This window comes from Choloepus didactylus, chromosome 1, assembly GCF_015220235.1.
Source record: "Choloepus didactylus isolate mChoDid1 chromosome 1, mChoDid1.pri, whole genome shotgun sequence".
In the NCBI taxonomy this organism is placed as follows: Eukaryota; Metazoa; Chordata; class Mammalia; order Pilosa; family Megalonychidae; genus Choloepus; species Choloepus didactylus.
The window spans coordinates 242,714,661-242,727,288 of NC_051307.1; the positions used below are offsets into that span (position 1 = coordinate 242,714,661).

The 12,628-nt window shown below is 45.6% G+C and overlaps 1 protein-coding gene across 7 annotated transcripts in view; it reads left to right on the top strand.

Moving 5' to 3' along the window:
* IFT122 (intraflagellar transport 122) overlaps positions 1-12,628 on the top strand; it is a 104,366-nt gene that overhangs the window by 52,968 nt on the left and 38,770 nt on the right. For all 7 annotated transcript variants that reach the window (XR_005211574.1, XR_005211575.1, XM_037802468.1 and 4 more), the window contains 4 exons: positions 2,393-2,530; positions 3,879-4,043; positions 6,187-6,384; positions 11,640-11,780. Coding sequence is in view for 5 of the 7 variants with exons in the window: in XM_037802468.1 (XP_037658396.1) it covers positions 2,393-2,530; positions 3,879-4,043; positions 6,187-6,384; positions 11,640-11,780 (642 nt within the window). In the remaining 2 variants the exon portion in view is untranslated. The remainder of the gene's footprint in view (positions 1-2,392; positions 2,531-3,878; positions 4,044-6,186; positions 6,385-11,639; positions 11,781-12,628) is intronic.

A 12,628-nucleotide genomic window follows, 5' to 3' on the forward strand; every position in this document is an offset into this window, starting at 1 on the left:
CACCCCTCACTGAATCAGCACAGAGCTGGCCCACACTCCCAGTGTGGATCCTTGGTCTCGGTTCCAAAGGGAGCAGAGTAACCTTCATACATGCTGGGAGCATGTATTTCTGTTCGCTTTTCTTCATTCTTTCTTTCTGCTGCTCACAGTGAATGATTTCAATTGTCTTTCGAGTTCACTGATTCTTTCTCTGCCAGCTCCAATCTGCTGTTAAGCCCCTCTCGGGGACTTTAAATTTCTCATAGTCTGAGCAACCTGGGGGACATCATCAAGTGTACCAATAAATGCATTGTAGGAGTCCCAGAAGGAGAAGAGAGAAAGGGGCAGAGAGAATATTTAAAGAAATAATGGCTAAAAACTTCCCCAATCTAATGAAAGACATAAATGTACACATACAAGATACTCAACAAGTTCCAAACAGGACAAACCCAAATAGACCCATGCTACCGCATGTTATAATCAAACCTTTGAATGCCAATGATAGAGAATTCTGAAAGCTATGAGAGAGAAGCAACATGTCACATACTAGGGAGCCTCAGTAAGATTAAGTGCCAATTTCTTATCACAGATCATGAAGGTAAGAAGGCAATATGATGACTCATTTAAAGTGTTGACAGCAAAAAATTGCTCACCAAGGATTCTATAACCAGCAAAACTCTTTCAAAAATGAAGGACAAATTAAGACATTTTTAGGTAAACAAAAGCGGAGGGAGTTTGTCACCGCTAGACTGGCCCTACAAAAGATGCTAAAGGGAGTTCTGCAGGTGAAAAGGGAAGGACACTAGATAATAGATCAAAGCCATTCATCTCTAGGGAGAGTAGAACATGGGTAAATATAAATGCTAGTACCATTGTATTTTTGGTTTGTAACTTCCCTTTTCCTACAGGATCTAAAAGGCAAATTTATAAAATGTAATGATAAATTGGTGGTTTGGGACTCAGAATGCTTAAATGTGTAATTTGTGACAAGAACTACATAAAGCTGGGAGGACAGAGGAGTATAGGAACATAGTTTGTGTATGCTCATGAAGTTGGTAAGTTGGTGTCAAGCAAACAAAGTTGTTATAGATTTAGGATATTAAATTTAAGCCCCATAGTAACTACAAAGAAAATATTTGGAAATATGCAGGCTCATAGAGAGAGAAAGTAAAGTATAGGTTTCCAGGGGTGGGAGCCAGGGGAAATGGGGAGATAATGTATAATAGGTATAGGGTTCTGTTTGGGGAGGTTGGAAAGTTTTAGTAATGTTAGGTGGGTGGTGAGGATATGGGAATATTGTGAATGTGATTAATCCCATTGAATGATACGCCTGGGAGTGGTTGAGGTGGGAAAGTTGATGTTGTTTATATGTTCTCATAATTAAAAAAGAAAAAAGAAACAATCACTAAAGAGCTAATAACAATTAAATGCAATATATGATCCTGGATAGGTTCTAGAAAGGGAGGAGAAAAGGTTCTAAGGGACATTATTGGGACATATGAAAAACTGGACTATAGACTGAATAACTTTATATCAATATTAAATTTGAAGATTTCTTGAGCTTGGTAACTGCACTTTCATAAGCGAATATCCTTGTTCTTAGAAATGTACATGGCAATATTAGGTATTCAAGGAACTCAATATATACAGCCTATACTCAAGTGTTCAGAAAGTGGATTGACAGATAGAAATAGCATGAAATGGCAAATGTGGCAAAAAGTTAAAATTGGTGGATCTGGGTATCTGGGGTGGGGAGTGGATAGGGGATGTTGGATTTCTATGTATGGGATTTGTATTATTTCTGTAACTGTCCTGTAAATTTGAAGGTATTTCAAGAATAAAGAGTTAAAAAAAAAAAAGAAAAAAATAGTAAAGAAAGTTTTACTTCCTAAAGTTTTTTTTTTTTTTTCACAGAAAAAAATTTCTCAACTTAGAATTTGCTTCCTAGAAAATATCTGGGTCTGTGTATGCCAGGAGAAGTTTGGAAAGACTTTAAGAGAAAGACCAGCATCTTTCTTGGAAGTAAATGTGAATTTGGTTTTACCTAGGCTTATAGGAAGTGATAAAATGGAAGAAATCCTTTAGGAATCTTTGTAATGTAAATTACAATCAAAATCTCTCTGAAAATCTAGAACTTTAAGCAGTTCAGAGGTGCCACCAGTTACAGGATAGGGGTGGCAAACAGGTCTGGCTGTGGCTTCCTGAAGGCCTGCATCGGACATGTGAGGCTGTTTTGGGGCTCACTGGGAAAGCTTTCCATGGTGGATGAATGATGTCAGTCACAGGGACACAGTGGGGTTAGAATATGGACAATGTCGGTGTTTTTCATCCCTTAGTTACAGGAAGACTCCTCAGCAGGGCTAGGAACATTTATTCCATTGACTGGCCAGGCCGATCTTGGCTTGCTTTCCAGGAGAAAAGGCTGCAGTGCCTGTCCTTCAGTGGCATGAAGGAGCGGGAGTGGCAGATGGAGTCTCTGATTCGTTACATCAAGGTGATTGGTGGCCCTCCTGGAAGGGAAGGTCTCTTAGTGGGCCTGAAGAATGGGCAGGTGAGTGCTGCTCCTTTGCATCAGCCATCAAGCTGGTTATCCGATGCAGATGCAGATTACCAGTCTAGTTAGGATCCTGCGATGGGTTGTCAGGGCAGGAAGAGGCTTCTCCCCTCCATAGGCACATTGGAGGGCCGTACAACATTTAGTTAATGAGGACAGCTTCAGGCCAGAGGAGTCGTGGTCCTCAGAGTCATAGCAGGTCCACATTCTGGCAGCGCTGGCACTGGGGCTTCTGTGCTGCATTTAGCAGAGTGGGTGAGCGGGCATAAGGTCACCCAGGAGGTGGAACCATTTGTTAGAGGTGCAGCCGCAATGGCTGGCTAGAGAGGGAGGCAATAAAGTAGGTCAGATCCCTATCAGGGAAATGAACGGATTAAGGCAGCGTTTCCTGGCGTGTATCCCAGAGGATGCCGGGTCCCCTAGACTTTACTAGATGTTATAAGAAAAATGGGTTCTTTGGTCAATTAGATGTGAAAAATCTAGGTTACATAAAATTAAACAGATTTCTGTGTGTGTGTGTGTTCTTTGCTCAAAATAAGAAAACTTCTAAGTGAGCTACATGGAAAATTGACAATGAAAATGTAACTGCATTAGCTTGAAAGCCAAGCTGTCTAGCAGATGGCTTGTGGCTGAGGCTTGTCAGGTCGTTCCTGGGGATGGAAATCACGGAGTGTGAGATTAGCAGGAGCCACAGAGTAGCAACACCAAATAGAAGGAAGGGCCTGCTTTCTTGCAATGAGCTGTCACTTCCAGCGGGGTGGCTGAGAGCATGGGCTCTGGGGTCAGGTTGGCCTGGGTTCATTTCATGTCCTGGCTTAGCTACTCACTGGCTGCCTGACCCTGAGAAGGCCACTTCACTTCCCCAAGTGTTAGATTTTACAAATGAGGACAATACCACATTTCACAGGACTGTTAAAAACAGCCAGCAAATGGTAGTTGTCATTATTTTTATTTTGATGTGGAAATACCAGATGTCCTGTCAGGAGTACAGCAGCCTCTTCCTTGCTTAGTTTGTGACACAGATCCCTGCTGGATGGGGTCTCCTAGCCCTGCGGTTTTGGTAGCATCATTAACAAATTCCCTCTCTGAGCAGACTTTGAAGTGACATCGGCGTGCCTTGGGGCCTTGTCATCATTTTGGCAGCCTCTGATGAACCCCAGTTTTGGTCTCCTAAGGATAAGGCACCTGCTTCCTACTTCTGATGAGTCTTTTTCTCTGCCTGGAGCTTCTGGAGAAGTTAGTGGGAGTTCTTCTGGTAGAACATGTGGGATGCCAACAGCCTGGCAGTATGCCAGGGTCTTGTTGCTATGGCGACTCACTTTTTTTTCCTCTGAAATTTCACCAGATACTGAAGATCTTCGTGGACAATCTCTTTGCCATCGTCCTGCTTAAGCAGGCCACAGCTGTGCGGTGCTTGGACATGAGCGCCTCCCGCAATAAGCTGGCCGTGGTGGATGAGAATGACACGTGTCTGGTATATGACATTCACACCAAGGAGCTGCTTTTCCAGGTGAAGTCGAAGAGAGTGCTGGAGGACCTGGTGCCTTTGTTAGAGACCCTCCCTGCACTCTGCAGACACTGAAGCAGATTGTCAGGCTCTGCTCACTGGTGGATCTCTAGGAGGGGCAAAGGGGTGCAGGGGCTGAATCAGTACCTGCTGAGAACCTGCAGTGTGCTAGTGAGTGGGATGGGTGGAATGTCCACTCCCTGCAGGACCCGGGCAACCTCTTTTAATGGGCAAATAACACCTTTCTTCCATGGGTACTGTAAGCAATAAACCAGATAACCCAAGTGAGGCACATTGTGAATTCTTAGAAAATGGGTTAACGTGATGGTGATTACTCTGTTTAAGAAGTCCACTTTCCGCTTCTCATCCACTGGGCCTGTCCTTATCTAGAGTGACCCAAGACACAGTAAGGAAACAGGATAAGTTTTGTTATCTGAAAGAAGGGGAAAGATGAGGGGAACCCTCCCTTCTGTTTACTTCACAAGGATGTTGTAAGAGTCAGCAGAAATGTGAAGTGTTTTGAACTTTGGGGGGCTAGGCATTGTTTAAACATCAGCTGGGCTGGGCCTGTGGCTGAAGGAAGTGTGTCACTAGATGAGAATGCCCAAAGGCCCTGGGAGCCTTTCTGCTGGGCGTGGGGCAGCTGTCTGCCTCTGTAGGGCTTTGTAACTGCTCAGGGCTGGTTTGCTTGAAGCAAGTTCCTCCCGGAGCTGGAACCTCTCCTGATTGTCTTTTCCACACACTGCAGGGTTTCCCAGTGTTTTGAGCAGTTTTAGGTCCCCTTATGAGGGTTCCTCTTTGTCATCGGCAGCAGAAGCAGAAGGGTAGTGGGGTACCTCGGGTAGGAGTGGCCTCAGTCAATGGAAGGGATTAGCTGAGCACCACTAGCCCAGAGGTGATTCCTGACTATATAAACTCCTGTGTCACTGGGGAAGTAGAGTGTTCTAGGGGAAAGAGAACAGACTTGGCCTTCAGGTAGACCTGAGCTCGAGTACTGCCTTCGTCACTTACTGACCGACCATCTGACCTTAAGCAAGTTAGTAAACCTATCTGGGCCTCAATTTCTTTGTCTCAAAAATGGAACTAGCAGTAGCGTCTTCCACAGAATTGCTGCAGGACTAAATGAGATACCACAGTGCCTCCCTCAGCCTCTGGCACAAAATAGGGTTCTCCCCAGCCTCAGTGCCCCCAACTACCTGAAAGGACCCTGGCTGTGAATCTGTGCATGAGCCTAGAACCACGTGCAGTGGGAGGCCTCATGGACGGTTGAGTCGCAAGACAGGGAGGCAGTTCTTAGACCCTGCCAGGAGATGGAAACCGTCTGAGTTGTTCTTCGGCCTACTGGCTTTTTCCCTCTCCGCTGTCCCTTCCTCCCGCAAATGAAAACAGCCATATCTGTTTTTTCTCATTATGAAAGTAACCCATGCTCACTGTAAAAGCGTCAACCCAGGCAAAAAGGTATGAACGCCTGCTGGTCCCTGGGGCTCCAGAGCTGAAAACTCAAGAGAAGGTGGTGGTGGTGGGGTGGGTGCCTCTCGGAGTGACTGTGTTTTTATAATGTGTGAATTGTAAAAGCAGAGGCAGTAGATTATTTTCTAATTTCAAAAATAACTTACTGTTCTTTTTCTCATAAAAAAAATAGATGTTCATGACAAAAATATTCAGGCAAACGAGAAAACAAAGAAAATGGAAAGTACTCCTGTTCCACTCACCTAGGAATGTATCAGTTAACCCTTTGGAATATACTCCTTTAATGTAGCCATTTTTTTTTTCTTTAACAAAACTGGAATCCTACTTTGCTGATTTTTTTCCACTTACTATGTAGGAGTAAATCTGTGGAGGTAATAATAAATTGTTTTTCAAAAGTAAAGCATGCTTATTCAAAAGTTCACACAATACAGAAGTGCATAGGGGTGCTTGCCATGCTTATTCAAAAGTTCACACAATACAGAAGTGCATAGGGGTGCTTGCCACCGCTGTGCCTCTTTCCATTTCTTTCTGATCCCCCTCTCCTCCTTTTTCCTCTGTCCCACTGTTACCAATCTGGCAAAAGTCAGTCTTTAAAGAGAATACTTGAATGACATGTGGAAAGGGTACCAAAGTCTAGAGTGGCTCTCATAGGATCCTCACCCTCCTTGTCCGTTAGGAACCAAATGCCAACAGTGTGGCCTGGAACACCCAGTGTGAGGACATGCTCTGCTTCTCTGGAGGAGGCTACCTCAACATCAAAGCCAGCACCTTCCCCGTGCACCAGCAGAAGCTGCAGGGCTTCGTGGTTGGCTACAATGGCTCCAAGATCTTCTGCCTCCACGTCTTCTCCATGTCGGCTGTGGAGGTGCCGCAGGTAACTGGTGCTGATGGCCGGGCAGAGGAAACCAGGAAAGCTGGGTCCTCGCTGGTGTTTTAGGAAGAGGGTAGTGAGGCGGTAAGTAGGAGAGAGAAGAGCGCAGCTGTGAGAATAGGGAATGTCCTCTGGACTTGAAACCTGAAGCTCTGGTTCCATCTGGTGCCACGTGTGTATCTTTGGACAAATTATTCAACCTCACTGAGTCTTCATTTCTTTCTGGGCCCCTTTTCTTAGTAAGGAGGTGGGAGGGTCATGTACAGACAGAGTGTGCTTTACTGATAACCATGCATGGGGCTGAGTGGAGTGAGCCAGGGAGCTAAGGTGTACACACAAGCATGTGTATAGTTATGTGTATCGTTGTGTGTGTGAGAGAAAACATGTCTGTGAATGTGTGGGCTAGGGTATATGTATGTCTTTAGTGTGGTCTGTGGGTATGGTGTGTGAATGTAGAGGTGGGCTGTGTATGTGTGTCTGTGGTGTGGTATATGGTTGTGTGTGAGTGAGAGAAAGATGTGGATGGGCTGTGTGTGTGTGTCTGTAGTGTACAGTGTGGTGTGTGGACTGTGTGTGTGTCCATTTGTCTGTAGTGTGGTCTGTGGTGTTATATGTGGATTGCGTATGTGTGTCTGTGTTTGTAGTGTGGTCTGTGGGTGTGGTGTGTGGACTGTGTATGTGTGTGTCCATGTGTCTGTAGTGTGGTCTGTGGGTGTGGTGTGTGGACTGTGGGTGTGTGTCCATGATTGTAGGTGGTCTGTGGGTGTGGTATGTGGACTCTGTGTGTGTGTGTCCATGATTGTAGGTGGTCTGTGGGTGTGGTATGTGGACTCTGTGTGTGTGTCCATGATTGTAGTGTGGTCTGTGGGTGTGGTGTGTGGACTATTTGTGTGTGTGTCCACTTGTCTGTACTGTGGTCCGTGGGTGTGGTGTGTGGACTGTGTATGTGTGTCCATGTGTCCGTAGTGTGGTCTGTGGGTGTGAATGTGTGAGGTAGCATGTGTGTGCATGTGTGTGAGAGAGACTGTGTAAGGTGGAATGTGGGGGCTGAGGTCTGTGAGCTGAGAGGGAGCATGGGACTCTCTCCGCAAGTCTCCCGACCTAGGAGGACACAAGAACCGAACTGGGGGGCTGGAAGATGGAGCCAAGAAATGGAGGAGGGCAGGAACCCAAACAGGGGCGTGGAGTTGGACAGCCCGAGGGGGGCTGACCTGATGGCCACTGCCCCACAGGTGAGCCAGGCCCACTGTAGAGCTGCTGAAAAACAGAACCAAGCTCCCGGGAGAAATGGTAACCCTCAGAACCCCATCCTCAAGAGAGAATAACTCTTAAAATTGGGAGTATATAATTTTATAAAAACATTTTTAACAAAATGGAATTAAAGTGCTTGAGTTAATCTATATAAGTATTGCAGCCTATAGATGAGACTACAGATTTACTGGACTTACTTTCCTGAATGTCAACATAAAAAAGAAAGATACATCCTTTATCATCATTTTCTTATTTAACCCAACATTTACTTATTGCAGAACCATCCATTTTTTTTTAAAAAATCATTGACTAAAAACTAGTTATCAGGCTTTTTCAGTCAGCAAGCTACCAGAAGCATGGTTTCATGTCAATAAAAGTTCTTCTCCAGCATTTTTTTTTTTTGCCTTCAAATTTATTTTATTTTATTTTAACTTTTTATTTTGAAATAATTTTAAACTTACAGGACAGTTGAAAAAATAACACAAACCCCATACAGAGAACTCCAGCAAACCCCTACACCCCCAGATACCCAGATCCACCAATTTTAACATTTTACCACAATTGCCATATCATTCTATCAATCATATCTGTCTGTCTGTCTTACTTTTCTGAACATTTTAGAGCAGGTTACATGTATCGTATTCCTCAAACACATAATACTTCCTTGTACATTTCTTATGAATAAGGATATTCACTTATCTAACCACCTTAAGTGCAGTTACCAAGTTCAGGAAATTTAACATTGATAAAGCTTCCATTCTACATTCCAATTTTTTCCTTGTGTCCTAATAATGTCCCTTCAAACCTTTTCTCCCCTGCTAGATTGTCATTGTCTCTTTAGTTTCTCTTTCTTCATTTTTTTTAAATTGTGGAAACATATATACAACATAAATCTTCCTATCCCAACCCGTCCCCAAGCACACCATTCAGTGGGATTAATCACCTTCATGATGTTGTGCTACCTTCACCACCATCCATGACCAGAACTTTTCCTCAATCCCAGACGGAAACCCTATACTCATTTTGCAGTAACTCCCATTGCCCCTGCCCTCCACTCCTGGTAACTTTCTGTCTAAGGCTGGAGTCAGCCTCTTCATCGCAACTGTGAATACCCTTGCTACTAATTGCCATAGGAATTACTGTGAAAGTCCCTGCTGTCAGTGCCTGATACAGAGCAGCTAGCCAGTAAATATTAGTAGAACCCAGATCTGAGAAAAAGGAAAAGGGAAGAGGATAAAAAGAAAGAGAAAGAAGGGAGTGAGGTGGGGGAAGTGACAGCAGGAGCAGAGGTCAAATACAGCCCCTCCAGGGCTCCTTCCTTGCCATTCTCGTCTGCTCCCCACCCGTACGCCAGCACCACCTCCACCAGAAACTCTCAGTCGTGCCAAACAGACTCTCCTTATTGAAAGTTTTTCTCCCAAGATTGCCATCTTGACCTCAAAAATATATGCTATTTGCTGTTCCCTGACTCTAGCTGGCCAAGAGGAGCCAAAGAGGGTAGTGGTGGGGGGACCCAGTGCTTCCTCTGCCAGGACCTTCGGATTCAGTAGCCAAGGTCTCCCCATGGCGCATGAAGGCCATCCTGCTGACGCAGCAGATCAGGGCTGCCAGGAGTTAGGAAAAGACAAAGGCCGTTTATCTGTCGCTACTGCCTCCAGCCATCCTGTGGTTTTGGCCTAGAGAGGAGGGAGAAAGCATCAGACCCACTCCGGGGATTTCTGGTTTCCTTTCGAAATTTACATCATCTTGTGCAAGAACTGGTTTTCAGGGCTGCCAAGTAGGGCAGCAAGCCCTAGTTGGGTTTCTCAGGGAGGGTAGTGATTTCATGTTTGGAATAAAACAGCTGGATAAACCATATCTCAGAGGACATTTGTTCAGTTAGTATATTTTTGAATTTCTTGTGACTCCCACTCTCAGGTCCTGCCTCTCTGAGCAAGCCCGGATGTTAACCATTAGTTGTATGCTCAGCCCTGATGGGTCAAAGACTGTCCCACTCTTCAGGGACATTCAGCACAGGGAGGACATTGTTCAGCTTAGGGGAAGGAATAGCAGCTTTCGATCCTGACTCTGCCACTTATACCAGCTGTGTCCTTGAACTTTTCACTATTTGGGGCCTTAGTTTCTTTTCTGTGAAATGGGGTTGATTATACTAATCTTTCAAGGTGTTGTCTGGCCCAATAACTATCATTTATTATTATTATTACTTTGGACAGTCATGAAATAGTAAACACTACAAAACAGAACTAAACTGCAACTAAACTACCAAAGGAGTTTAGAAAGGAAAGCTCATTGTGGATGGGGAGTTTGAGAAAGCTTCTAGAAGGTATGAAACTTGATCTGAGCCCCCAGTGGGTTGGAAAGACAGAGAGGAGCAAGGAATGTGTTTTAGACAGAGGCAAAGATGGCGGCGGGAACAAATCTGGAGAATCTGGGAGATAGTGAGGAGGCAGTGTTGAAAAATTTGTGGAGGAAATTATTTTATGTACTTTTTTGTCCAGTGCTTTATCATTTTCAAAGCAGCTCCCTCATTTGCCCGTGATAGCCTGTGAGTGGGACAGGGCATCCAAACAGAAGTTGATTGATTTATCCAGAAGTCACACAGCTAGGACGTGGCTGAGCCAGGCCTGGGTTTCAGCTCTACTCATCCCCACTCCATGCCCTGCTGCCACCCCACAGGAAGAAAGGTGGGCTGGGGTGGCACAGTAGAAAAATTAGTACACAGGCAGCTGTATCTTACTGTCAGAGCTTAAACAGAAAAAGCCCTTCAACTCTAAAGCTGAAAAACGGAACAGGAAATTTCAAAGATTAAGGTCCCAAATGGAGAAAACAGCCCTCATGGCCCCACATTTGGGAATCATTAGCACAGAGGTACGGGCTGATTGATGCCCACTGCCCAGGAATCCAGAAGAAGAGATGAAGCTTCCTTAAGCCACATTGGCCTAAAACAAGGGCAGGGGTTTTCGTTGTTGTAGGCATCCGGGCCCAGCTCTGATTTGTCACTTGTGCACACATACACACACATATACCCAAGAAGCAAGGGGCAGGAAGGAAAACAGAACTCTGGAGCCAGATCACCCCGGGCCCCAGCCCCAGGTCTTCCATTTGCCAGTTACATGTCCTCAGACAAGTCATTTATCCTCGCTGAGTCTTGGTCTCCTGGCCTATAAATCCAGGAATAATAATATCTATTGCATAGGGCTTTTGGGACAGATCCATAAGCACTTTGTAAACCTAAGAAAGAGAAGTTGTCTGGAAGGATTCACAGGTAGTCTTGGTGAGGCAGCCTCATCTGGTAGGAGGGAGATGGTTCCCAGTGTCAGGGAACTGGACGACTTGCCTGTATAGCCTTCCTCGGTGTCCCGGAGCCTTGACCTCCTTAACCTCTCTAGTGCTGATTCCCTCTAAGAAGAGGGCCATTCCAGACCTCTTCCTCACAGTAATGTTATTTATTCTTTCAATAAACAGACTGAGGGCTTGCAAAGGGAGATAAGTGAAACCCAGCCACTACCCTCAGATTGTTCATAATCTTGTGGGAGAGACAAGCATGTAATTGCAACACAGCCTGAGATCTGGAAAAAGGACAGAGGCAGCACAGACTCCTTTCCTTGGGGTTGGGGGTAGAGGGGTCAGGGAAGACTTCCCAGAAGAGGTGACATTTTAACAGGGCCTCTACAGCCAAGTTAGGTGTCTTCCAGGGGCGGGGGAAGGCATTCCAGGTGAAGGTGACATCTTGTGGGAAGGCCTGGCGGTAAGGAAAGCAGGGGGCATAGGTGAGGGTGGGCAGGAAGCTTGTGCTGCTGAAACCTCTGCAAAGGGGGTGGCAGAATAGAAGGCAGGGGAGACAGGCCAGGGTGAGGCCGAGAAGGGTACTGTTTCATTGTCAAGCTACTCTTTGGTCATTTGCAAGTAAGTCTTTGCACACATCTGGAGCCAGGCTTTATATGAATCTGACTCTTTCCATTGCTCTGAAAACAGTCTTCTTTTTTCCTCTTGACGAAATCCTGCAGTCCGCTCCAATGTACCAGTACCTGGACAGGAAGATGTTCAAAGAAGCCTACCAGATTGCTTGCTTGGGCGTGACCGACACCGATTGGCGGGAGCTGGCTATGGAAGCTCTAGAAGGGTTAGAGTTTGAAACAGCAAAGAAGGTGAGCCTCTAGTCAACATTAGCTGGAATGTGGTCTTCAGAGGGTCCCATAAGGAGTCAGAAGGGGTTCAGGTGAGATTCACGGTGGCAGAAGCCTCCTGTAGTGGGCCCATCAGACTGGCCCTGGTTCACGTCTCAGCTCAGCCACTTGCTCACTGTGACTTGGGCAGGGACAGCTTTTCGCAGGTTGCCTGTCTGCAGAATGAGGGTAGTGACGTCACCTGTTCTCACCAGGTTATGAGACTCCATTTCCACAGTAAGTGTAGAGCATGGCCCTGGAGGAGCATTTGCTGTAATCTAGCTGTCACCCTTACTGGCCATTGTTTAGGTAAAGCATCTAGCTAAAAGGCTGGCACATAATAGGCTGGTAACAAATGGTAGCTTTTTTTATTGGTTTGAGCCCTGGTCCATTTATCAAACAATGCTGTTTTTGTCAGCACTCTGCTAAGTATGGTGTTATCTGATGCTGACAGAATGTGGTCACTTCCCACATACCTTCATGGCAGCACACACAATTCATGGACTCGATTCATCTTGCCATTTCCTGGCTTAGTCTATTAAATCTACAGAAACGTCTGTGAACATTTGACCCCTTTCCACACATTAGAAAAAGCCCAGCTAGGGTTTCTAGGTGTCTTCCTAGAACCCGGGGTCAGAACGGTTTCCAACCCCTTTGTCCTCCTCCTCCTTTCCCTCTTTTTCTGTCCTCCCACTGCTAATTGATCAGATGCTTGTTTGCCCACACTGAGCTGGTGTTGAGGGCCTTGCAAAGAGGTCACGTGATGCATACCCTGTGTGAGCTCCAGACTTCTAGAATGAAAAGAGAGAGTGGACTGAGCCAGAGGAGGG